The sequence below is a fragment of the Protopterus annectens genome, chromosome 6.part0 (assembly GCF_019279795.1).
Source record: "Protopterus annectens isolate FY-2018-M chromosome 6.part0, PAN1.0, whole genome shotgun sequence".
NCBI lineage: Eukaryota > Metazoa > Chordata > Ceratodontiformes > Protopteridae > Protopterus > Protopterus annectens.
This window is the reverse complement of record NC_056737.1, coordinates 1405054279-1405081256: the sequence shown is the minus strand read 5'-3', so window position 1 is coordinate 1405081256 and position 26978 is coordinate 1405054279. Positions and strand designations below refer to the sequence as shown.

The following is a 26978-nucleotide window of genomic DNA, read 5'->3' as shown; positions in this document are numbered from 1 at the left end:
AAATGACAAACAAAACTCTCCTTTTCTCTAACTTCTCACTTAATTTTTATTCTTTATCATCATCTCCTTTTTTCTTCTTTAACGAAACAATCCAAAACTAAAAACTCCAAAACAAGGTCCACGACAGCAGATACAGGACAGCAACCACATCACTTAACTCAAAAGACACTGTAAAGCATTTCCCGTACACAATAAATCAAAAGCCAAGTAAAACTTCTGAAATAACACAGAGCAGAGATACAGCCGCAAACACAATAAAGGGACGGGTGATTGGTCCTTTTGGTGGGGGGGGGGGTAAAGTTGGTACTGAATCTGTCGGCCAGCATGTTGGCAATATCTGTTGGCTCAGTATAGGAGGTACCATTGTGCAGTAACTCAGAGCAAATCTGGGTATTGCCGTGGAGGTTCTTGATATAACTATAGAAGCTTTGTGATTGTTTTTAGTGTCTGCCAAGATTCTGCCTTCATAGCTGGCTTGAGAAAATTTGATGAGGGATCTCAACTTTTTGTTGAGGCTAATAAGGGAGTTTTTCCAGTCACATTTTTCTGCAACAGTTTCTTCCTTCTGTTGTAGAGTTTGTTAATGACTGGGGAAAACTAGATTGGCTTCCTTGTTTGGAGGAGAGAGTCTTGGTTCTGTTGGGTATGGCTAGTTCCATGCATTTATGTACATGTTCGCACAGTGCATTGGTGTATGATTCGCAGTCATGCAGCTATTTTCCATTGGCATGGGTGCCGTGAAGTTAGCCACCTCTGTTTTTTGGAGTCCAAAGTCAGCTTTGGAGAAGTTTTTCAAGGTGGCTACTTTTGCGGGGTGGTATGGTTGAGATGTGGAATTCCATGGTGATTAGTTTATGATTAGATCTGACCAGGGAGGGTTTGACTATTGGTGTAGAGCAATGGTCGCCCATGTTAGTAATAACCAGGTCAAGGATGTTACTTCCTCTGGTGGGGGTCAGAATGAGCTGGTCCAGGGCATTGGAACTGATGAATTCCAGGAAGCGTTGGGCCATTGTATTGGTGCTTGAGATGTTTTCCCAGTTGATGGAGGGGTAGTTGAAGTCTCCTAGTATGAGAGTGTTGGGTTGGACCTTGATAGATTCCAGGGTGCTTAGGAACGTGGAGTGAGAGTCAAGGGACATGGTTTGGGACATACAGCAAGCTATGACCTGGATCACCGTCTTACCCAATGTTAGTTGTACCTGACGTATCTCAGATGCGTTATGCCACTAGTCTGGAGGTGTGCATATCCTTTATGAATATGGAGACACCACCACCTTTGGAGCTTCAGCCCATGTTTCGGGGCCGAAAGGTGTGGAATGAGTTATAGCCTTGTAGTGCAGGGGTGCTTTCTGCCGCTTTAAACCAGGTCTCCGTTACAGCACAAATGTCTATGTTCTCCATTTTGAGGAGTGCTTAGAGTGAGTGCATCTTGAGATTTAGACTTCTGTCATTGAGCAGCATGACCCTCAGATTGCATTTATTTATAGCTGTTATGATGGTAATTTGGTCTTTGGAACACTGCCTAAAACTTGATGAGCCTTAGCCAGTACCCAGAAACCCAGAGGTGACAGATACAGGCTATCTCTGGCAAAGCATCGAGGTCTGTCAATCATATCATCCCAAGCAGACAGATACTGGATCCCCTTAGAATGACACCAGAAACTTCGCCAATTGTTGAAGTCAATCATTTTTTGTTTGTACTGCAGTATCATTCTGGTAGGATACTGCTCAGGGCTAGTGTCATACCTGCCTGTGCCACTTAATCCGAGAGCTCCACCATGTCTCTTTTCATGTAGTCCAGGGAGGTGCATCTCAGGTCATTCACACCCACATGGACAATGACAGAGTCATACTTATACTTGTTGTGGAGTGACCTGAGTGCATGCGTTGTCGAATTCTGGCACCTTGTAGACAGCTGACTGTTACCTTCTCCTTATTCAACCTAGTGAGTGGGACATCTGTGTGCCTCACTATTGAGTCACCTATGATTAGTGTATTGGGCAAGGTGTTTAGCCTTAGGGGCTTAGGTTGAGGGGCACACTGTTGAGGTGAGCTGTGTGTTCTGTGGTTTGTGCTGTGTTGTGCTGGTTGAGTGTGTTTCTGTCTTGGAGGTCTCTTCTTTGTTGTACATTTTTCTGTATATAGCTTCTATACTTGTTCACTGTCACAATATTGTTATTACTACTGTTGCACTAATCTACTAGTTTGCAAAATGCTAAGCAAATTAATTAATTAATTATCATTAATATTGTTGTTGTTATTATTATTGTTGTTCATAATGTGGAGCTTTCCTCCATGGGCCTCCACTGAAAGTGGACTTCTTGTCCAGTCAGACTTTCCTGGTAAACAAATGTCAAATAAATAAGTTTGCCAGTGAGAAATTTCAAGATGGTGACTTATTTCATTGGTTATTCCATCAGTTGCCTCAAAAGTTTGAATGATTGCAGTGGACATAGTCTGTGTATTCAGCTGTATACCTCTTATAACAGTACATTAGAGAAGTAGAATATTACTTGCCATTTTACAGTTACTCTCCCTTATTGTCGAGCTTCATCTTCATCACCAATCCACTGCTTGTATTTCTAAGAGCAAGGGGAATCTGTATTTTCCCGTCTGATCCGATGACCACTACTTTATATTTATTTGTAACATTAAGAATTGCCACATTTGGATAACAAACTTTCATCTGATTCCATTCCAGAGATTTCAATACCTGAGCAACATCATAAAAGAAAAACACAAATGAAAATCTTTTTCTTTCCTGAGAGAAATGTTTAGAAAGTATTTTGTGATAGCTTTTCAGACAGATATGTATGAATACAGAAACAGCATTTGTTTCTGAAATACATGGCCTTCAGCTTTTATTCAGTTCTGCATGTGAAACTACAAATATACTGGCTCAAGCAACACACATTTCTGAGCAAAGCATATGCCTAGCCATGAGCATGCTGTCAAATCTCAGGTAACAGGAGCACCAACAAAAAATTGCCCAAGATTCTGCCTGTGACACTTCTACAACCCAGTCAGAATATCACTTAAGATCTTTATCACTAGGATCATTGCTGCAGGCCACTTGTTAGATAAGTAGAATTGGCTTCAAGCATATGTGGCAGCTTGCCAGCCAGATGTAGAATGCAGTTGAATGTCCCTTGGGGGACATGATATTACTTCATTGGTTCATAGATTAGTACTAGGCTAACTACACTTGTGGGCCATTTTAAGCACAGCAAATTATCCCATGTGGAATCAAACCCTGCACTTTGTATCTGTAAGTTAACCACTATAACCATTATGCCAATCTCCCACCTAAGAGTATAAGTTCATAAATTAGTACGAGGCTAACTGTCCTTGTAGCCATTCCAAACCCAGCCAAACTGTCTTTGTAGCCATTCCAAACCCAGCCAATTACCCCATGTGATAATCAAACCCTGCATCTTGTGCCTGTAAAGTGAACACCTTAATCACTATGACAGCCTACCACAGCAGTGTTATCTGGATTTGAACCTTGGATCACCTGTTTAATATCTGTAAAGGTACTGTACTTATTATACCTTGTGCAAGTTGTGCCACAGAGAAAGCTCCCACATTGTGACTGTAATTAGTGGCGTAGCCCTCCTCATCTGTAGTTCTTTTTCTTTTTGGTCATTGAGAGGAACAGTTGCATCTTTCACTTCATCTGTGTTTTATAGGTTCATGGGTAAGTAATTTTAAGCCTAGCCAGTTTCCGTTTTTGTGCTCGAATTAACCAATCCCACTTGGTTAGAGATTGGTCCTAACCATCCCATGGTTGATAAATAAATAGATAATTTGAGGAGACCCATGCATGGGATAAAACATTTAGGAGATGCCTCTGTCCATTTGTAGTGCAGAAGGCCTATGAAAAACAGTGCTGGGGGTACATTTTCTGTTTCCCAACCATAGATCCAAGTTGAGCTTGAATATGGACAGGGATGAACTTTGTTTCATATGGATGGGAGTGTCTGATCCAGAGCAGTAGTACCTTCTGCAAGATATACATGTCCCTCCAAATCATTCTGTTGATGTTGCAGAAGAGGTTTAGATTCCTAGACCAAGTATTTCTGATGCCATTTGACTTGCTGTTGTGCAGTAAATCCATCAGTATTGGATCAGTGGATGCCTTGTATGCCAGGCACAGGTCATCTGTTAAGTAGTCTGTAGGATACAGAGTATAGTGACATAGCTTTCAGTCGGTCCATGTGGGACATGTTTTTTTTTTAGGCCTTGTATCCTTTTAGTAAGAAATCTGTATGGACGTTCTGGGTGCCGCATGTGTTTCAACAGATCTCTTTATTTGATTTGATATACTTTAATTTAAATTATCAGATTTGGTCTCTTTACTGCCAGAACTGAAGTTCATCAAGTCAAATTTTGAACTTTAGGTTAAGATATCTGTTACTAATCTTAATAGTTTTCTTTGTGTTTGGTTTACGAATGAGTGTGGTAGACACTGATGATCATATTGCATATATCTTTTTAATATGTGTTTTTCTCACCACTTTTTATAATCAGGTTGACACAGGATAGTTATAAATATCAGACATCCTTGAAATATATACTGAATGCATAACACAAATCCTGATGCATTGAGAAAAGTAAGAATACAGTTTGTGCTGCCATGGTCAAGGATTGTTTTCCCAAGTAAGTGCAGAAACACAATGTGCATTAAATGGAACATTTTCTTTAGCTGTTACCTCTTCATTTTACCTGTCTAGTCATGGAAAGAGCACATGACAAGAACTCCTGGAACACTCCTTTTTGATAAGGAATTATAATACCAGTTGCCCTCACTTTACTTAATGTAGTTACGGCAAAGTAAGTTGCCTTTAGTTATATGCTTATAAAAAATGCTTGTGTTTTCTGTAGGGAGAATTAATGTGCTTGCTTGCTGTCTATGAAAATGCTGTATGATCTGTGTATGAATAAAGACGCTGTTTTTACTCAATTTGTTAAAGTGCCCATGTTGGACGCCACAATCATAGTCACTTTGTTACCAGTGCATAGTTTTTCCAGACACTGTAATATGGCTGTTCACTCCAGTAGTATTGCCTTTGAGTGGGTTGTCTTTCAGGGCTTCAGAGCTGCTTTCTTTCTTTGGGGACCCTTTCATATCATTAGGGTATGTTAGTGAAGCAACAGGTAACACAACCTCTTTTGGAGAAGAATGTGTACAAATATATAAATATAGAAATCTGTTTACATATATTCATAATTTCACATACAGTCATACTAAATTTTCATCCCTATTAGACCCCCACTCCTTTTTCTTAACCACCATCTGATTTTACTTAATGTTGTTGCTAAAATCCATTTCCCATTATACAGTTTCATTTATTCTATCATTCCATATAACATAAAATAACTTTTATCTATTCTTGTAACATATTCTTTACTTATATTCTTATAATATGAATATTTAATCATATCCATGTTTATTTTATAAAGATTTTATAGTTTTGAAAAATTTTCTTCACATAGTTTTCCCTATAGCTTTTTTACTCTCTTACATTTCAAAAACACATGTTCCATAGCTGCTGCTGCTTAGATTCATAGATTATTACTAGGCTAACTGTCTTCATGGACCATTTTTAAGCCTAGGAAATTACCCCCTGTAAGAATCAAACCCTGCACCTTGTGCTTCTAAGGTAAACACATTAACCATTACGCCACCCTCCCACCCTTCTTAACAATGTAAACATATACTATTATTTATTTTTAGATGGCATATTTTCTTTTACTGGCAATTTATATATTACCAGTCTCCACAATAAATCTTGACATTCTACTTTCTGATTACACCAGTTGGTTCTTATTTTTAAAACTTTATTTTTTTTAATTTGTTAGTTTTTACATGTGGTGTTGCATAGTAATGTTTTATCATTACATTTGTATATCATACTTTCCAATCTTTTTCTATATCATCAATTTTAATTTTACACAAAAATATTTTTCTTGGTAACATTTTATTTATTTATTTATACACTCTTTTTCTGTTTTACTCTTTTTTTATCATACCCCAAAATTTATCGTACTAAAATGTGTACAGTTTTACTTTTAATCTCTCATCTTTTTCATTTATACACTTAACACTTTGTACAAATTTAATGAAGCAGCAAATACCACTGAGATAATTAAACCTAAACATCTTTCTCCTTTATTTACATGTAAAACTCATCTTTTTGCTGTATTTAATCTAGAACCCCATATAAATGAAAAAAAAAAATCTGCAATAATTCCTTTTCAAATACTGCTCACAGCATAAATATACTTGCCAATTATGCTATTTTCCCATCAGTACTGAATGTATCAAATAAGCCTTTTTTCTGAATGATAATTTTTATGTTCTCCAGAAAATACAGCTTTTTTTCTTCTGTTTTTATCCTCGTTGAATTCTACTTGCATCTTTATTTCCAAATGTTATATCTTAACACCCAAATTGTATTCATTGTAAAATATATATTCTATACATTTACTACATCACCTAAACCTTTACTTTTCTATTTATTTAAAGCTATCCCTATCACCTCTAGACACTCATTTTTGGGTTTTGCAGTTATTATAGTGTCATGTGCATATGTTAACAGAACTGGAATTCTTAACCCTTCAGGTGTTGTATACCCTGCCTCCTTCATTTTGTAATTTATTTTACATACTATCACATTCATAACTAATGCAAAGAATATACAGCTTATTAGACATCCCTAGTTTACAGCATTCTTCATATGCACCTCTTGGCTTAACCAGCCATTTACAAGTATTTTTGCATTATCATTACTATATTCTGATACACGCAGTTTCCTAACTTTCTCACTTGTATTGTTTCATTATTACCCATAAGATTTCATGTCCAATTGTGGTAACTGTATTATTAAGGTCTCCTATCATGATTTTCACTTCTTTTCTATTCATATCATCCACAACTTCTCTATAATTAATAATTCTTGACAACCCTTCCCCTTTATACTGTATATATACTATCGTCCATAATTTGTTCTACTTTAGTTTCAAATATCACATCTTTGCTGAAAAAGGGCATCTGCCCAGTCAGACCAAATGTCAAATAAATAAAATTTCTAATAAACAAGAAATGCTGCGACCAGTTCAATATTTGTAACTGAACAATTTATTATAATAACAGTTGATAAGTGCTTTCGCTATATAATAGCTTCATCAGATCAAATGCTTTCTGTTATACAAGCTGCTTAAATACTAAAATAAAACATTTAATCCATTCAAATTAACCAATCATTAAAGCATACTAATTAATTCCTTTCTAAATTTAAAGCAGTAATACATAGATAAAGTGCATAGTAAAACTTTAAAAACACATCAAAGTATTTCTTATCTAACAAATATATATTCTAAAACTCAAGATAAATACATGCCATACTAAACAGTTTATAGAAAAACATCTCAGGCCGATTTTAAATGATAATAGATTTGTCCTACGTGATACTAAACAGTTTTTGGTGGATTTTTATGAAGTGATTCCTAATGAATTAGGTTTAACTTATGTCACGAATTATCTTAAGGAGCATAGTGATTACTCTGAAATATTGACTGATTTGATAGTCCATTTTTTGGAACTTGTTTTATATAACAATATATTTATGTTTGGTGATGGAATCTATAGACAGCATGAAGGCATAGCTATGGACACTCCATGTGCCAACAGCTACGCAAACATGTTTCTGGCATTCTGGGAAGAGAATATTTTATTTAATGAACCCTTGTTCAAGGAACATTTTGTAGACTATGTCTTTTTTCTGTGGAATGGTACAACTAATGACTTGGAGAAATTACTTCATACCATGAATGAATTGACAGATTGTTTAAAGTTTACTATGCAATACTCTTTGTACAGAGATTACATAATGGGCTTATCAATAATCATGTCATAGTAACATGCTGTTGCATAGATCTAGCATGCATCCACCACATATTTTTAAAAATATCATTAAAGGACAGACATTAAGATATTTTAGATTAAATCCATTAGAATAAGGCCTAGAGAATGACTTATTAAGTTTGAGAAATAGATTAATAGATAGAGGTTACAAAACTGATGAGGTTGACAAACACACTGGTGAAGTTTATGATTTTATATTGGCTCATCACAAAATATTATCAAAACCAATGAATCATTGACACCTTCGAATGTGAAATTCTCAACTTGTTATACAACAGATCTTTTTGAAGTCAAGAGAATTATTGGTATACATTGGGACATACTTAAGGCAGATGAACATATCCACCAGATTGTTGGTGAAGAACCCTCTTTTTTGTATAAAAATAAAAGTAATCTGAAGAGGCTTCTATGTTACCCCAAGAAGGATAGACATCCTATTAATTCAGGTCATACAGAACAATGTGGGCATTGTAATTTCTGTATTTATATTGATAGTAATGGTAAAGTGATTATTTTGTTAAAAGCAGATAGAGGTTCAGGACTAAATGATAAAGTATCAATCAAACCAACACTCAGACAATGTAGACACATAAAGTAATTTTAATAATTAATAATTTATTTATTTAGGCATCAAAAAATAGATTTTTAGTATTTATGTATGTTATATATATTCTTTATATCAGATATATATCGTTTTATATATACATATAATCCGATTAATATGTAAAGTTTGTTATATGTAGTTAGTGCATTTTTTATATATTTTTTATATGTATTTTAGCCTTATATTTATATGTATACATACATTTATTAAAACTATGGCATGTATTTATCTTGAGTTTTAGAATATATATTTGTTAGATAAGAAATACTTTGATGTGTTTTTAAAGTTTTACTATGCACTTTATGTATTACTGCTTTAAATTTAGAAAGGAATTAATTAATATGCTTTAATGATTGGTTAATTTGAATGGATTAAATGTTTTATTTTAGTATTTAAGCAGCTTGTATAACAGAAAGCATTTGATCTGATGAAGCTATTATATAGCAAAAGCGCTTATCAACTGTTATTATAATAAATTGTTCAGTTACAAATATTGGAACTGGTCCTTACTTTTGCTCTCGATTAACGTATATATTTTAAATAAAATCTCTGTTGTATTATTTTCATAGAGATCTTATAGTCATTATTATTCAATGTTTGTTGCGTCTTTCGGCATTTCCCAGTTAGGGGTCGCCACACCGGAACTCCGGTCCGCTAATGATTGGTAGTTGATTTTTACGTGCCGAGTTACCAACCCTGTCACACAACCTTCAACGAAGGCACGTCCATTCACGCATGTCTCCATGCAGAAGACTCTCTAGCTGAGAATCGAACCGGACAGCGTCTTACTGTGAGGCGACAACGCTACCGCAGCACCACCACCGCGGGTCAGTCCCCATTTTTTAATTGTCTTCTACCTTTCTTTTTCCATATTAATTTAAGTATTCCACTACATAACTCTTTATACATAAAACCTTAATTTAACCATTTATTCAGAATCTTTAAAAAAAATATTTTTTGACAGTCCCTTAAATTTGTATACATTTTGATACCATATTCTCTGAGCCTGTAGACGAATATATATTTACTTGTCCTAATACTTTATCTCATTTAAAGAAATCTCCTTTTCCAACTCTCTAGTCTCTTTTTCTGTTATTTACTTTACTACTCTTCCCTCATCAGACCCATTATTGAGTACAGTGCACCAATTGGAATGTACCTGGCTAGACATCTCCAGCAGCTGGCGAGACCACAGAGGTACCTAACCAAGAGGATTACTGGCCTCAAACAGTTGCCCTATGCAGCACGATTGAAAAAGCTAAGACTGTTCTCTGTTGCATACCGCTTTCCCAGAGGCGATCTCTGTCTAACGTACAGAGCCATGTCCAACCCGGAATTGTTGAACATGCTCCATCTTAGCAAAACCAAAGCTACTCGAGCTACACGCTCTAGGAATACAAACCTTAACACAACAATGATTAGAACATGCTGGAGGGATAGATTCCCTTCGCAGAGACTTCCCTTACTATGGAACAGGGTCCCGATCTACATAACACAGAGCCCCTCACTATCACTCTTCAAGAGGAACCTTGATGAGTGGATGGGTAACAGAAAGTTCACACCGGGGATCACACCAACAGCACTACTAGATAGGGGCCAAGGGTACTAGCTGCTAGTACAAGGGTCTAGGGAACTACTAAAGGGGTGGTGAATATACCGCACAACGTGGCTGGGCTAATATATGCCTTCTGGCAGATAGCTCAGTGCCAACCTATGAACCTATGTTTTATTCACTACCTTCTTTTTTTTCTTTAAACATTTCTTCTACATATTGTATTACACTATTCATAATTTTTCCTGAGTTCTTTCTATTTCTCCTTTTACATTTTTTATTTCTCTCGTTATACTACCATCTTCCTTCTATTCAGTTTAAGTAACTCGGTACTTCTCTTTTTCCTTGTAAAAATATCATTGCTTATAGAACAATTCTTCTATTTTTCTTGATTTCTTTCATATAATTCTTTTTCTTTGTTAAAATACTTTATTATTATGTTCTAAATCTTCCAATACCTCATTAAATGTTCTTTTGTATGTTTCATTCCCTACTTTTCCCACATCATATAGCCACTGTAAAAAACATTTTTATACAGTTTCTTAAATATCATCCATCATTCAGACCAATTTTTATAAAATGTTCTCATAGTAATATGATGTTTCCATAACTGTATTGCTAATCTCTTTTCTTCATTCCGTGCTTTCTCATGTATCATTTTTATTCTTTTGACAATTCTTATATATTCCTTGTTTCCTTTATCTCTAGCCATATTGCAAGATGATCAGAAAATCTTGTTTCCACCACTTCCCCTTCTCCTGTAACTAAACCTACTGATACTGTAAAATAATTTCAGTCCTATACATGCCCCTTTTGCAAATCCATGATTTTTTTTTTGCAGAGTTTGAACTTACCACATCTTATAACTTCTAACATTTTTGTTATGCGATTTCCTTTCTTTTTATGCTTGCCACTTAAATTGAAATTAAAGTATCTTGTTATTAGAATATTCATGGTTATCACCACATGTTCTAAAATCTGATGAAATAAGCTTTCCCTTTCTTTGAAATTAGTATAAACATATACTGTTTTAATTCTATATACTTGTTTTTTCCACTTAAATCTACAAAGGTTAACCTTCCCATTTTTGCTGAAGTTATATCTAATATTTTAATGTATTTCTACAGAATGTGGCTAGTCCAGAATATCTGTCATTTCCCAAATTCCAGATTCTTTCCTATCCATAGTTTCTTTGTTTTAAACTTCCTTCCTTTGTTAAAAATCTTAATTATTCTAAAATAATTACATCTACATAGTGTGTTACAGCACTCCAATATCTCTATTCTTCTTATGATATTCTCAATACTATTCACATTTACAGAAAGCACTGTAAATTTTTCATTTTCCCTTTTCCTTAGATTCCTGGTTTCATATGTTCACAGTTAATTACTAGGCTAGCTTTCATAATAGGCCATTCTAATCCTACCCAATTCCCCCCCAAAGGTGAGAATCATACACTATACCTAGTATCTGTGAGTCAAACACCTTAACCATTATACCAACCTCCAGTCATTAGCTGTATAAATTATTTTTCATCCATTTCCTTTCTTTTTTTTCTTTTGTACATATCCCTTTAAATTTCCTTTTCTGTCTTTTACCCTTTTGCCAATAGGATTCTTTTTTAAATAACTACCTCCCTATTTATGTCATCTTCATAACTTATTTCAGAACCGTCTTCTGTGCCCTCTGTTTTTTTCTCATCTAATTTTTCTTCAATTTCTACTTTTAAAATGCATTTTCTTTATTCTTTTTCTTGTCTTTTTTTTCCTTACTCTTATTTTCATTTTTGCAATCCACCTATAAATGCCAAATTTTGTTATATTTATAACATTTCAATTAACATTTTTTTTGCATAATTTCCCTTTCTTCCATAAATATAGCATTTTTTTACACTGTCACTTGTCAAATATCCTTTTCCACAAAAAATATGCTTTGTCCCCAGTATTTTACAGTATCCCTATCCCAGTCCGCATTTATCATTTTTGGTATGTGTATATATATATATATATATATATATATATATATATATATATATATATATATATATTTTTTTTTTTTTTTTTTTTCTTTTTAACACAGTATTACAATCCCAGCCACCAGTCCATAAACCCCTTTTGTCATAACCTTTTTCAATGTCCAGTATTACCTTACATAGAGTTTTCAAATGTCCTTTCAAAGTCCATCTTTCTACCTCTGTTCAGAATTTTACATGAGTTTTCTTTTTTGTTTTTATATTAAATGCTTTTTTTCACATAAAGATTCCATGGGTTACAGTCTTTCTTTGTTCATATTCTCCAAGAAAATTTTCCATTGAAAAAAGTCTCACATATAATGTCACAAAATGCCTCTTTGTTAATAAGAATAAATGGTCTTACACTTCATACATGTCTATTTTTGTCTTCTTTACTTTGAATCCTTACCATCTACTTATGTTTTTCATTTTCTTCTGCCTTCTTTTGTGCTACTCCACTTTTGCCTTCTTTTACTTTCTCTGCATATGTTTTCTTTTCCGTTTTACCACTATTCTTCCAGATTGTCTCTGCATCCTCCTTATGTATTTTTTTCCATACTGTCCCCCCAGGAAACATCTCCTTCATTTTCTGGCTCACTCTGCACCACCATTTCTTTAAGCAAATGATCCTACAAGCCAACAGATTGGAAGGTTGTAATTATGCATCCACCATTTGCTTTCTCATCCCCATCAAACAGATTTCTTTGAAATAGTTTCTCAAACTCCTGCGCACATTCACTGGTCTTGATATTTGCTTACTCCCCCATTTTCTTTGCCACTCTTATCATCTCTTTCTCTTTCCGTCTGCCTCCCTGCTTCTCCATGTTCTCCGTGTTTCTCCAAAATGGATCCCACTCACAACAGTGACGAGTAAGGGAAGTTCCTCAGTGCCCTGGCCACATTTCCCCTTATTAATATAAATGCCACCTTGGATTTCCCCTATAAAGAACCCACAAGTCAAGTGGGACTAACCCCAGCAATAAAGCATAAATAAATAGCCTGTTAAAGTAAGCTGCAACATATTATTGTTATCATTATTATTATTATTATTATTATTATTATTATTATTATCATCTCATGAGCATTTGGTATATTACTCCTATCCATCACCCTCCTTGATTGTGCTGTTCCATTTGCGATTTTATGGCAGTAGTAACTCCTGCAAGCAAACCTCAAGTTTATCATTTTGCAGCTGTGTCAGCCAATACAGTTCTTGCTGGTTGTAGCCCTTTATTTAAATGAAGATCAACAGGTATGGATCATGAACGAACAAGTACTCCTTACTTCCTGACTAGGATTCCATGCAAGAGACAAATGCATCATGCATACATACCCTGGCACAAGAAGTGTTTTCACAGTTGTTTCATTGAGGACATTGGGTCTCCTTCCTCAAAGACTAACTGATAAGCTTGTATATCCATTGTATTTATTTTAAAACTGTCTGGCTTTAACTATGTTGTATGTAAATACATTATTAAAATAAGTCATAAAAAAGGTTTTCTAGTGCAAACTATAGAAGGCAGAAGGGCAGATTTTTATGATTCAGCAAGATATGTAGACATGCAGATGGATATTTTATAAAATTTTCTAGCTAGTTATAGCAGTGTGCACTTAATAACATAGTTCTGTTCATTTCTCAGGCTGGGGCAGTGAAAGATTACATTAAAATGATGCTGGAGAATGAAAAGTTGAAGTTCCTTGTTTTTGCCCACCATTTGACAATGCTTCAGGCTTGCACAGAGGCTGCGATAGAAAGCAAGGTACTGTGTCATCTTCCAGATGTAATGTTAAGTTGCAAAAATGTTGGAAAAGTTTGTAAAGATTTTATAAATGGATGTGAACAAATGTGAATTTTATAAAGTTTGTAAGCTAAGCTGTTATATCTTTGCTTTTGTAATACAGAGACTACAAATATTGTATATTTGAACAAGATATGAGGGAAGTACAGATAGAAACTGAAGATCATGAAATGCACAAGGAAATTAAATCATACTTAAGACTTTTGAGGTGGATGCATTTATTAGTGACAAGTTTCAGGTTAAAAAGAAGTGTTGTAGAAGGAAAATGAGTAGAAGTCAGTGTGGATGAACATGGCAGAATGACAGTTCAGACTAACTATATTTTGTTGACTTGCTGGTTAACTATCAGATACCATGAAGTACAGCATATACCCCTGCTTAATGGTAGATCAGGAGAATGTTGTGAAATGTAATACATGCTGATAAAAGAAGACATTTGCTCTATGAAAGTGTTGCATATTGAAATTTCAAGACTTGCAATGCAAAGTCTTGACACACCGGAAAAAAAATAGTGTGAACATCACTCCTGTCCTTTAAACTATTTTTTTTTTTGCTAGGAGGAAGCCCCCTGCACCCTTTGATACAGAGGCAAACCCCCTGTACCCTCGAACTTATATATATATATATATATATATATATATATGTGTGTGTGTGTGTGTGTGTGTGTGTGTGTGTGTATATATATATATATATATCTCATACTGATTGTGCTGTTAAAAGTAAGAGAGAAAACAGCTTAGCTAAATGGATTTATGGGAGAGTAGTGGCAAATTAAGTAGTGTGGCTTAGTGCTCCCTGCCTTGAGTTACTAATATCCAGACAATTGGCAAGTTTTGACTATTGGTCCTAACGCTGATCATAAGAAAAACTTTGTTTATGATCTCCAAAAGGACTGGGAAGAGAAAAAAAATACAGAAAATGAGTGATTGTGCATCCAGTGATCAAGATAGAATTGATTCTGTACTTGCGAAACATCAGGAACTGCGGGAGATGAGAGATTGCTTCTGGGCAGCAAATTGCAATGTCCTTATAACTATAAAAGTATAAATAAACCAGATTTGCAAAGAAATGTTCAAGAAAAGTGACTGCAAATAAAAAAGATCGACATAATTGAAGAAATCTTAACAAAGGCAGAAGTTATTACAGTTTTGCAGTCTACTGAGAAGCGCATGGAGAAAAGATTGGTGGAATATGAGAACACGCACGAAGAAATGCAACAAAAATTAAATGAAATGGAAGATAGGCTAAGAGGAGACTATCTTCATTTTGTTGGCATACCAGTAAGGGTGGAAAAGAATAACCAAATCATTTAGGGTCGACTCTCTAAATCAGTGAACTGATATACTGCAGAATGAGCTTACAATAAAACATTCTTATTGTATATTTGTTTTGCGTGCTGGTTCAGCTTGTTGCCCAAGACCTATATCGATAGTTTTTTTCATATTCTTTGAAGGAGAGAATCTTAACTAATCTATGGAAAAAAAGTCAGTATTCTAAAAATGGAAGAGTCGAGAATGTACATTGGATTATGATTATCCAAACTACACTAGGACAAAGACAGATGCCTTTATTCCATGATTCCAAAAATGTAAAGATTTAGGAGTTAGATTCAGCTAATTTATTGAGCCAGTCTGAATGTTTTCTATCCTATGGCCACCGAGACTTACCTTGACCCAGATAAAGTTGTGGCCAATTTAAATAAGAGAATAGATGAAATAAAGAATACTTGGACCAGGTTAGAGGTATGTACTTTCAAAGACTTAACAGGAATGGCAAAATCAAGCTGTTGGTGAACCATTCCCATTATTTCAGATGAAGATGCAAGAGAGGTCCAGAGACATAAAGGCCATTTTTAAGAATATGAGAGAAGCATTGCCATCCACCATTCCAGAAACTACACAACTTCGAAGAATTGGAGGGCTAGTTCAATGCAGGTGACTTACTGCTATGTGGGAGGTAATATATGAGACTTGAAACTTTTCCCATAACCCCATAGTGTTTGAAGCACAATTATTTATTGGATAACTGGCCTTACAATCAGTCTTGTTTGTACTGACAAGCACATTAGTGGACTTTAATTTGTATAGAGTGCACTGCAATACTTGATTAAGTTTAGTGGCTATGCAAAGATAAGTGGAACATAAATTTAGTAAGTTAAGAAGTAAACCAGGAACCACAAAAGGCTGATCAAATTAACAAAAATGCCTTTGAACCAGAAAAAATATCATCAACATGACCAGGATCAACAGATTTATTTAGCTCATTCTTCTGTCTGTAACAAAAGATTTTTTCAGAATAAAAATCAGAATAAAAACCATGTATTTAAAAAGCGGCCACATGACAATTCCCCACCAATGGTAAATGGGAAACAATCAAATTAAACAATTGAACAAATGAATACACAAATTAAATACAATTTGAACACAGCCGTAAAAGGCTAGAAATACTGAACATATCATTTAAACCACGCAGAGCCTGGGCATTCAACCTAATTTACCAGAGAAGTTCCTTAAATTCCACTAGATCAGCCCAAGGTCCTCCACCGGGATCTTATTTAACCCCTTCAACCACAAAAATACTGAAACTATGTGTGGGATGTAATTCTATATGCCTAAATAAGGGGTTGTTACTGTTTCCATTCCTCATGTCCCTGACATGCTCGTATATTCTCTCTTAGAATTTATGGACAGTTTTCCCAATATAAAAAAACAGAACACTGGGAACAAATAGCTACATAAATGACCCCCACAGAATTACAGTTGAAATTTCCATTCAATTTTATGGACACATGGTTGATTCTTACGGTGTCTCTATCCAGAATTTGGGTACACTGCGTGCAAAAGCCACATGTTTTTCTCCCTACATTTCCTTCCCTATTAGTGGGAGGTTCTTTCAACTCCAACTGCGTGTTTGCAATTTTAGAACTCATATTACTACTTACAAAAAAAAAATGCTGGACATATTTAATAGTTCAGTTTCTTCTACATTTTAGAAATTTCAAAAATTTAATCAGCAAACATGTTTGATATGGGGTTCTCCCTGGCCTCCTGGAATGTTAATAGGCTGACAGATGAAAATAAAAAAGTATGGTTCTGACATATTTAATAAAATGTGGAGCAGATGTAGCATTGCTGTAGGAAACACTTCTGAGTCGTAAGGAACACCTGGAACTCATAAAGTGGGGAAAATGGATTTAGTAGTGGCTTACACCTTGAAGTAGAGGAGTGTTGATTCAAATAAAAAAAAAAGGGTTTACAGATTACTATAATGGAGGAAAAGCTAAATACCCATGCAAGATATAATTTTAATAAATGTTTGGGGCAGGGGCAGTGATCATGCTAGGATCCACATACTTCGCCCCCAAAATTAAATGGTCAAAAATGAAAAATATACTGGATGTGTTGATAGAATTTCAGGAAGGTGTGACAGTGATTGGGGGAGACTGGAATGTAGTAACTCAGAAAGATGATGTACTGGGGGGGTCCAAGGCAAGGTATCATTTCAAGAGTTAAAAAATCCTTAGGGATGTATTTTAAAGTATTTGGTTTTCAGGATGTAATGGAAAAATGGATACATGTCAAGTCATGTACCTTTTTCTCTGGAAAACACAATACAGGGCCAAGGTTAAATAGGTGTTACATTACAAAAGAACACACCTACTTAGTAGAATATTTGCAGATTTATCCAATAATTGGTCCTGATCATGCTCCAGTCTATTTAAAAAATGAAAAGTAAAAAGACCAGATATACTGACATTCATTTTCTGACCTACATATTAAATAAAGCAAAATTAATGAATGGAAGAGGCAAAAAGCTTCAAAGGGATATGCACGTGATTGAAAAACCACACAAAAGCTGGTAGGAGAGTATATACTTCAATAAAACAAAAAAAACAAACAAAAAAAAGGTAAAGATGTGCTCTTTCGCACCGATACTTGGTGCTTCATCAGATCTAAAAAAAAATAAAACAGATGAGTATAAATACATCTAGCCAATTAACACTACAAACACCTCAACCTCAAAATAGGTCTTAAAGGGACAGCTTAGTTTAGCCCTTTATCTCTCTATACTGCTAACTTAAGGATCCACTTAATTTCAAGACATTCAGTCAAAGTTTTCACATCACCTCTTCTACCAGTATCAAAGAATCTCTCAGTAGCCATAAATTTAAAATAATATACAGTACTCTCTTTCATAATGTTCTGATAGCGCAAACGTTTGAATGTTATGTCACCACCACCACAGGGGCACGCAATCTGCCCAAGTTGATCTAGAGTCACCAAAGCTACCGGGCCAAGACCCAGATTGGTTTTGGTCTGATAATAAATGCATGCATCCCCAGATGTCAGTGCTCGTCAGCATGTATTGGCTCTAGAATTGCATCAGTTATCCAAGTAACGGTGGAGCGATCAAAGGAAACATAACTGATTTAATGAGCCATTTGGAGCTTCACTGTACTGTCCGTGTGCACTGAGACTTGCATGGCTTAATCTCTGAGACAAGCATATGCTACTGGCAGGATCAACCAGATAGGAGCACCTCATCAGGCATGCAGACAGGAGGGACTGGAGCCTGCACCTCCGCCGACAGGAGAGTGCCTGTCCCCATGGAGGGGGCACCCTGGGTGCTGCTCAAGGAACAGCGACCATGACCTTTGAGGGCCGCGGACAGGCTTAATGTTAATTTTTTAGGAATGCATAACTTCATACTAAAGATAGTGATATGTACGATGCCTTTCATGTTTTGTTTGATGATTTTAGATAGAGAGGGTACTCTGGGACATATTTTGGGCACAGAATGATGTAATTACATGTAGAATGGATAGAGCTAGACTGTACTTTGATGTTACCAGCAGAGACTTTGCTGCTAATAGGAATGATCATAGTAATGAGCGTAGAATGTGTCTGACTTACTCGTGATACAGCCCCTATATGTGACATCATTAGAAACTATTGGCATATTTTAATGTCTGATGCTAAATGTAAGAGTATACTTGATAGTGAGCCACGTTTTGTTTTTAAAAATACTCCCTCTTTAAAGAAAATGCTTTGTTATAAACCCCTGAATATAAAGAATGATTTGAGTAAGCCAGGGCAGAAGAAGAAAGGAACATATCCTTGTAATGAATGTAACGCCTGCAAATAAATTAGTACTGATTTTTTTTTTTTATGCACCCGGTCAATGGCAAAGTATTTGATTCTGAATTATTTGCAAACTGCAGCACACACAATTTGGTGTATCTTGCTGTATGCCAAGTTTGCAACTGCTACTACATAGGGAAGACCAGTAGATATTTTAGAGATCGTATTAGAGAACATCTCTATAGTATTAATAGGCAGGACATTAAGAATGCTGTAGCAAAACATATTATGAAAGAGAGTGGTGTACGTTATTTTAAATTTATGGCTATTCAGAGATTCTTTGATACTGGTAGAGGAGGTGATGTGAAATCTTTGGCTGAACGTCTTGAAATTAAGTGGATCTTCAGATTAGGCTAAACAAATCTGTCCCTTTAGGATGTATTTTGAAGTCGATGGTTTGAAGCACTAGTCGACTATTTAGATGTATTTATAATCAACATTTTTTAAACTTTTTAGATCTGATGAAGCCGTGCAAAAGATCTTTTACCTTTTATTTATTTATTTTTTTTGTTAAAAGGAAGCCAATCTGGTAGTCCCATGCCATAAACAAACTTTACAACAGAAGGCGGAAACTGATGTGGAATAAGGTGAAGTCCCAAGACTGAAAAAACTCCCTTATCAGCCTCAACAAAAATTTGAGATCCCTCATCAAATCCTCTAAAGCTAGCTACGAAAACAGAATTGCAGATGATAGTAATGACAACCACTTCTAAATTTAACATAACTTCTATAGTTATGTAAAGAATCTCCATGGCAATACCCAGATTTGCTCTGAGCTACTGCACAATGGTACCTTCTATACCAAGCCAACACATATTGCCAACATACTGGCTGACAGATTCAGTGCCGACTTTACCCCCCCCCCAAAAGGACCAATCACAATACCAGTCGATTCCAAGCACCCAGTATTACTGCTGCACAGGTTAAAACAGTACTGTCCAAGGCCAAGAATACAGCTTCTATGGGACCTGACAATATCCCTGACTGTGTTCTACATGCACTACAGAGTGAACTGACACCTCACCTGTGTCCCCTGTTCAATTACAGCCTCACCTCAGGCTTTGTCCCTACCGAATGGCGCACTGTTACAGTCATCCCTCTCCACAAAGGAGGAGCGACTACAGATCCTGGTAACTATCGCCCCATTAGCCTGATAAGTCTGATATGCAAAGCTCTGAAACGCATCATCATGGACCTAATAAACAAGGATATAGGGAATCTCCAAGCTCTGGATCCCACACAGTTTGGTTTTGTGAAGGGTAGGTCATACCTGCTCAACTTGGTTGACTTCATTAAGTCAGTCATCAGAGCTGTGGATGAAGGCAAGGTGGTTCATACAGCCTACCTTGATCTGGCCAAGGCCTTTGATACCATTCCCCACTCAGGAATCATAGAAAAACTCACTAAGCTAGGCATCAACCCCTATATTACTAGGTGGGTTGCAAACTGGCTCACAGATAGAACCCACAGTGTGAAAGTAGCTGACTCCAAGTCAGACTGCCAACCAGTCACGAGTGAAGTCCCACGGGGTTAGGTCCTGGGTCCTCTCCTGTTTGCTATCTACTTCTCTGCAGTCCAGGCCAACACAAAGGGACTCTGGCTGACAAAGTTCGCAGACGACTGCAAGTTGGGAGTTATTAACTCCCCAAGTGATTTTGGCATCCTACAGAATAGCCTCACTGAGACAAACGACTGGTGTCAGAACCATGGCCTTAAGCGCAATGCCAAAAAAAATGTGTCGTCATCCCCTTTCGTAAAAACACAGTTCCCACTAATTATCACATTGATGGTAGTCCACTGAAGACAGAAGGCGTTTTAAGAGACCTGGGAAAACAGGTTGATAGCAACCTCTCTTTTGACCTCCACATTGCCACTGTGGTCAGAAAGTCCTTCTATGTGGCACATTTCATTACAAAGGGTTTTGCATCCAGGATTGTGTCCCTCTACTCTTCCCTCATTAGGCCAGTCATCGAGTACAATGCCCCATTTGGCATGTACCTCACTAGACACCTGCAACAACTGGAGAGGCCGCAAAAATACCTCACAAAGAGGATCCTAGGCCTTAAACACTTGTTCTATATGGACAGACTCAAAAAACTCCAACTATTCCCTGTCTCATATCGCCTACTTAGAGGCAATTTCTGCTTGACTTACAAAGCCATGTCTGACCCAGCTTTGTTAGAAATGCTACATTTAAAGAAATCCCAATCTTTGCACACCACATGCTCCAGAGACCTCAACCTCATTACCACAATCAACAGAATGTGTTGTAGGGACAGATTCATAGCCCAGAGACTGCCCATGCTATGGGATAGACTTCCCATACATATTAGAGCACCTCACTGGCCCTCTTGACAGAGGCACTGGGAACTAAGGTCGGGTGGTACGATGCTAGGGTAATCCTATGGGCTAGGCTTGTAAAGGCTCCAGGGCCATTAGCCTAGTACACACATATGAACCTATATATGCTTTCCTACTCTCTTACTGGCTTCTCTGTGTTTCTTTAGATAACTACGTATTAAATAAGCAAAGACTGGCTATTTCCATGCCTACTACTAGCCCTTCTAGAATTGTTCACCAAGACCAGTGGTTTAGAAATAGCATGGGATTCTTTCAGAATGTGAGTTGGGACACAAGTGGATATAAAACAATGAGAACTATGGGAGAAAAGTATAGTTAAATACTTGCAGACAGTGCATGAATTCAAGAGGCTTTAGGATATGGAAAGTGGGAGAAGTTCAAAAGAAAAGCCGCAACATTTGATTATGTTAAAAGGAAATGTGGAAGAATATCCGGATAACAGTTATGACAGTGTGCTAACAAAAGTGAGGTGCTTAGATTGTGAGAATAACCGGGAGAGGGTCAAACTATTAGCTGAGAAACTTAGAAAACAGAAGGAAAGAATGATAGGGAAGTTTAGAAACCCATACACCCATGTGAAAGAATTGGAGCCAGCCACTATTATGAAGATATAGTGTCAGATTATTATGGAAGGTTATATAAAAAAAAGATGATGAACTAGAAAACAGGATTATAGAAAGACAACAATTTGTAGCAAAATTAGGAATTGCCTAAAGTATCACTAGAGGAGAGTCTAAATTTGTTTAAATAAATAATGCCAGAAGAAATAGAAACTATGAAGGGATAAAAGTTGGGAAAAACACTTGGGGAAGATGGATTACCAGTGGAGATATAGAAAATTGTGATAAAATAACAATGGTCTGGGTAAAATTATTCAATAATATATTGTGAGGAAACCCTTTTCTACCCTCAAGGAATATGGCAGTAATGATCAGGATACTTAAGAAAGGTAAGGACCTTCTAGATCCCCATGTCTTAGCAGCTAATATCGATCTTAAATCATGACTATAAAATTTTTGGTAGCATCTTAGCAAAAAGGCTGTCAGTGTTTTTACCCAGGCTTGCAGGTCTGGATCAATGTTGGTTTTGTTGAAGGAAGACGAACATTTGACAACATTACTAAAGTGCTGAAGCTGCAAAAAGATGTTGAGAATAGATAGAAAAAATGCTTATGGTGGGGATGGATGCAGAAAAAGTGTGTGACGGTAACCTTTGTGGTTCTTACATGATGCCTTAAATGCACATGGGTTCCCAGAAACTTGGAATACAGTGCTTGATAACCTATGCACAGGAGCTGTAGCTAGTTTGAAGTGTAATAGAAGACTTACATGGCAAATACCTATATCGAGAGGGGCAAGACAACTTGTCCTTTCTCAGCTTCTATTTGCTCTCTATTTGGTGCCATTTGTGGTGACAATAAACACATCTATGATAGCAGGCTACAGGTGGAGAGATATGGAAGAGGAAAAAATTCCATTATTTTCAGATGATGGTATACTGTATGTAACAAAACCCTGTGAGGGATCTGAGGACGTTCTTTATATCCTTGGAAAGGTTTATGAAGCTGCCAAAGTTACTGAAGAGTTCAATGATTAACATTAATCATTATGTTATAACGTTAATCATTGAAGAAGGGAGTTATGAAGCTGTCAGGTTATAAAATAAATGATCTCAAAACAAAAACAGTAGTAATAAACTATTTCCCAGTACTTGAATTAGTACAGACTTGGGCATACTTCTGATGGCATCAGACAATGAGGTATTTAGAAGTTTGAGAAATGAAGTATTTTTAGCAGCTGAGGACATGTGGACGGAAACACTAGGCAAAATAAAGACCACGAGGACTTGAAAATTAATGGAGATGACCCTGAATAGTGAAAGTTTAGCTATAAAGATGTTTGTGGTTCCCCTGATTTTATATGGTAGCCAAGCTTATTGTTTTTTTTTCCCAAAAAGAGACATGGCACAGACTGACTAAAGAAATAAAGTGGTTCAAAATACAAAATAAAAAATTAAGTAAGAAGGGCTAAGATGGAACTTTTTATAGATCAGGGATGGGTGAGTTTACCTAATATTGAAGAATGCTATAAAGCCACCCAGTTAAAGGTGATATATCTTTTGTTCGTTAGGAATTATAATGGAAAGTGGAAAAACATGATATTTAGTTTAGGGGAAAATAGAACTAGAAGACTAGACTTTTGGTAGATATGTGCAGGAGAAACACTTGGGACATATCCACAGTAATACCTAAAAGATATTAAGCGTCTGTTGGAGTGAGGATGCTTCCTATAGGAAAGTCTCAATGGGGAAGGAAATAAAATCAAAGCAGTCAGGTGACAGTTGCTTGGAGGAATGGAAGATAACCAAAATACTGGGAAAAATCTAATGGCGGAAGCCTAAGTTTTGAGTTGGCATGAAGCCAAGATAAGATTCATATTAAAGGAAAAAGAGATTACTGAGTTTGTACTGGGTCTGATACTAGAACTTAGATGCATGCTTAGGAAAATGGGAAGAAATAGAACTCCCTGGGATTTTCCATATTTTGTGGAGGTGAGGTCAGAAGACCCCCCTGAGAATAAAATTAATAGCAAGGGCATATCAAGCTAGATTAGAATTTAGGAACAAACCATGACAAAGGTGAGAAATGACTGGAATAGAATGTTAGTGGGACAGGTCAGAGAGGAGGACTAAGCCCAGATTTATGTAAGTCCTGGATATGTGACCAACTTAAGAAAAGTCTGCATCTTTGCATGGAAATGCCCGCACAAGACAGTGCTGCATCCAGAGGGACAGTTATAATAATTAAAAAAATCATTTAAAGGGAGCATTATCAAACATAACATTGATACAAAAGGCAGGTGGTGCTACTTCACATGCTCACATTCAGCTTACAAAAAACCCTTACTATTATGTAATGTCTATGGTCCTTGCAGCTATCAGCTTGACTTTCTAACTGAAATCTATAACTTGTTACTAAAACACCCAGACCATCTGATTATAATTGGTGGAGACTGGAATATAACAATAAATCCATCTAAAGATAGATTGAATAAAAATAATAATCAATCACCCCAAGCCACAACCTTTCTAGCAGAATTAATTGAAGACTGTAATGTAGTGGATCCCTTTGAACTAAACAACACAGATAGTTTAAGAACAAAATACACATATTTCTCACCACTCCATAAGACATGGTCGAGAATTGACATATCATTAATCTCACAAAGCATAGCTGCTAATGAAGTTCATTATAACTCAGAACCTAGATCAGTATCTGACCACTTAAAATTAATATAATAACACAAAATAAATCAAGGTTTAGTACATAAAATACTTCAAATTGGACCCTAAACTCAAACTTGTTGAAAATCAAAGAAGTGGGGCAAGAAATTATAGATTCTCTTAATCAATTAAATGTAAACCTTGCAAACAATAATACTCCTTCAGATATTCAATGGGCAGCCTTTAAAGCCATGGTGAGGGCTGTCTTGATTCAAAAATCATTGTTCTATAAAAAAACTAAATAGAGAAAAAAATAAATAACATGGGGAGTAAACTAAAACTAATCGAACTAGAACTACAAAGAAATGACTTGCCTACCCTTGAGAAACAAATGGCAAGCTTGCAAAAACAACTAACTAAATTAGATTCTAGTGCAACAATATACATTCATAGAACTAAGAATGTTATATAATATATAATATGCGGAATGGGTGCAGACCCTCTCCAAAATGCTAGCAAGACTTATTAATGTCAGAAACCCTCCCTTGTAAAATACAAGAAATAAAATATAAAGATAAAACCCTTAACTCAGATAGTGAAATAATATAGGCTTTTGAAGAAATCTTTCAAAACATCTGTTCCACAAGATCATATACGTGACGGCCTTTTTCCAAAATGTTGCCGACAAATTAGAATTCCCTCAGATTACTGATATTTAGTCTAACAACCTAAAAAGTCCATTAACAGTAGAGGAAGTAAAAAAGGCTATTGAAAATCTAAAACTAGTGAAAGCTTCTGCTCCTGATGGGTATGTAGTAGAGGTCTATAAACGCTTCCAACAACAATTAGTACCAATACTTTTAAAAATATATAACCATATAATAGAATTTGGGATATCAGACCTATATAGTAACATTTCCAAGACCATGTTTATCCCAAAACCAAACACTGACTCAAAAAATCTGAACAACTACAGACCCATTGCTCTGATAAATATAGATTTGAAGATACTTTCAACAATTCTAGCATACAGAAATTTGCTCCACATATAATTTCACCTGAGCAACTAGGATTTTTGAGTCAGAGACAAGTATGGGACAATACGCTAACCATTGATGCACTAAGCCACCTATGCACTAAGGACAAATCTAAATATGCTTTATCAGTGGATGCAATAAAAGCCTTTGACAGAGTCAATCAAAAATTCCTCTTTTTTATACTTCATCAATTTGGATTCCCACAAGAATACATAACATGATCAAAACACTATATAGTAAGGCAACTGCAACACTGTATATTAATAAGAAAACATCTAAAGCGATAAAATTGTTAATGGCACCAGTCAGGGATGTCCACCTCACCAAACCTGTTTAATTTCTGTATAGAAGCACTACTTCTACTAATTAGTCAAATAACATACCATCACCTTATTCCAGTATCAAAAACCCAAATAAAATACACAGCCTTTGCAGATGACCTAAATATTTACTTTCAATATCCTAATACTGATCTTGGTAAAATCTTAATTTCTATAGACAATTTCTCCCAAGTATCTAACTATGCAATTAATCCTAATAAGTCAATTATCTATCCATTAAACCCCCTAGGCCATAAGGAATTTTGTTTTTTGGATACTAATATAAAAGTGGAATATACTTTGAAATATTTAGGTGTAATCTTTAGTCATACACAATCAGATATGATTAATAACATATTTAAAACTTGGACTAATATAATCTGCAACATTAGCAAATGAGTAAAGCTTAAACTTTCTACTTTATCGAAGGCCTCAGTTGTCAAAATGAACATACTCCCCAAAATTTTATTCAGAATGAATGCCACTTTCATGAAAATTCCAGCTACCTTCTTTAATAAAATTAAAGTTTGATTAGCAACATTCATATGGTACAAAAAGAGTACAAAAATTTGTTAAAACAAACTAATACTACCAAAAGAAAAAGGAGGTCTTAGCCTTCCAGACTTCTAACTCTACCATGAAATTATTAATGGTAGCCACATTATTCACATAGCTAACTACGATCCATTGGGTAATAAATGGTACCCATTATGGATTAAATTATTTCACCAAAATATTATTCCATCTAAAATTAACCCGAAAGTGATTCCCTTCTTAAATCAAGAAACCCTTAAGACATTAAAAATTCACCCAGTTTTAATTAATGTGTGAAATTTTCAAGAAACTGCTAATATTAAAACTAAAATATGCAATTACTCTTCTGCAACCAATACACAACAATCCTAATATAAAATTAGCAAAACTCTATGTTAAACTTAGATAAATATCCATTAATAAAAAATCATACAGTATGGGACCTCTACCAATTACAAAACCTATCG

General features: G+C 35.7%; 1 protein-coding gene across 1 annotated transcript in view; it reads left to right on the top strand.

Annotated features, from left to right (window-relative positions):
• The window catches only part of ZRANB3 (zinc finger RANBP2-type containing 3), a 2104294-nt gene that overhangs the window by 1566543 nt on the left and 510773 nt on the right, over positions 1-26978 (top strand). Inside the window, exon 9 of the mRNA XM_044074946.1 lies at positions 13738-13857. Coding sequence (XP_043930881.1) covers positions 13738-13857 — 120 coding nt within the window. The remainder of the gene's footprint in view (positions 1-13737; positions 13858-26978) is intronic.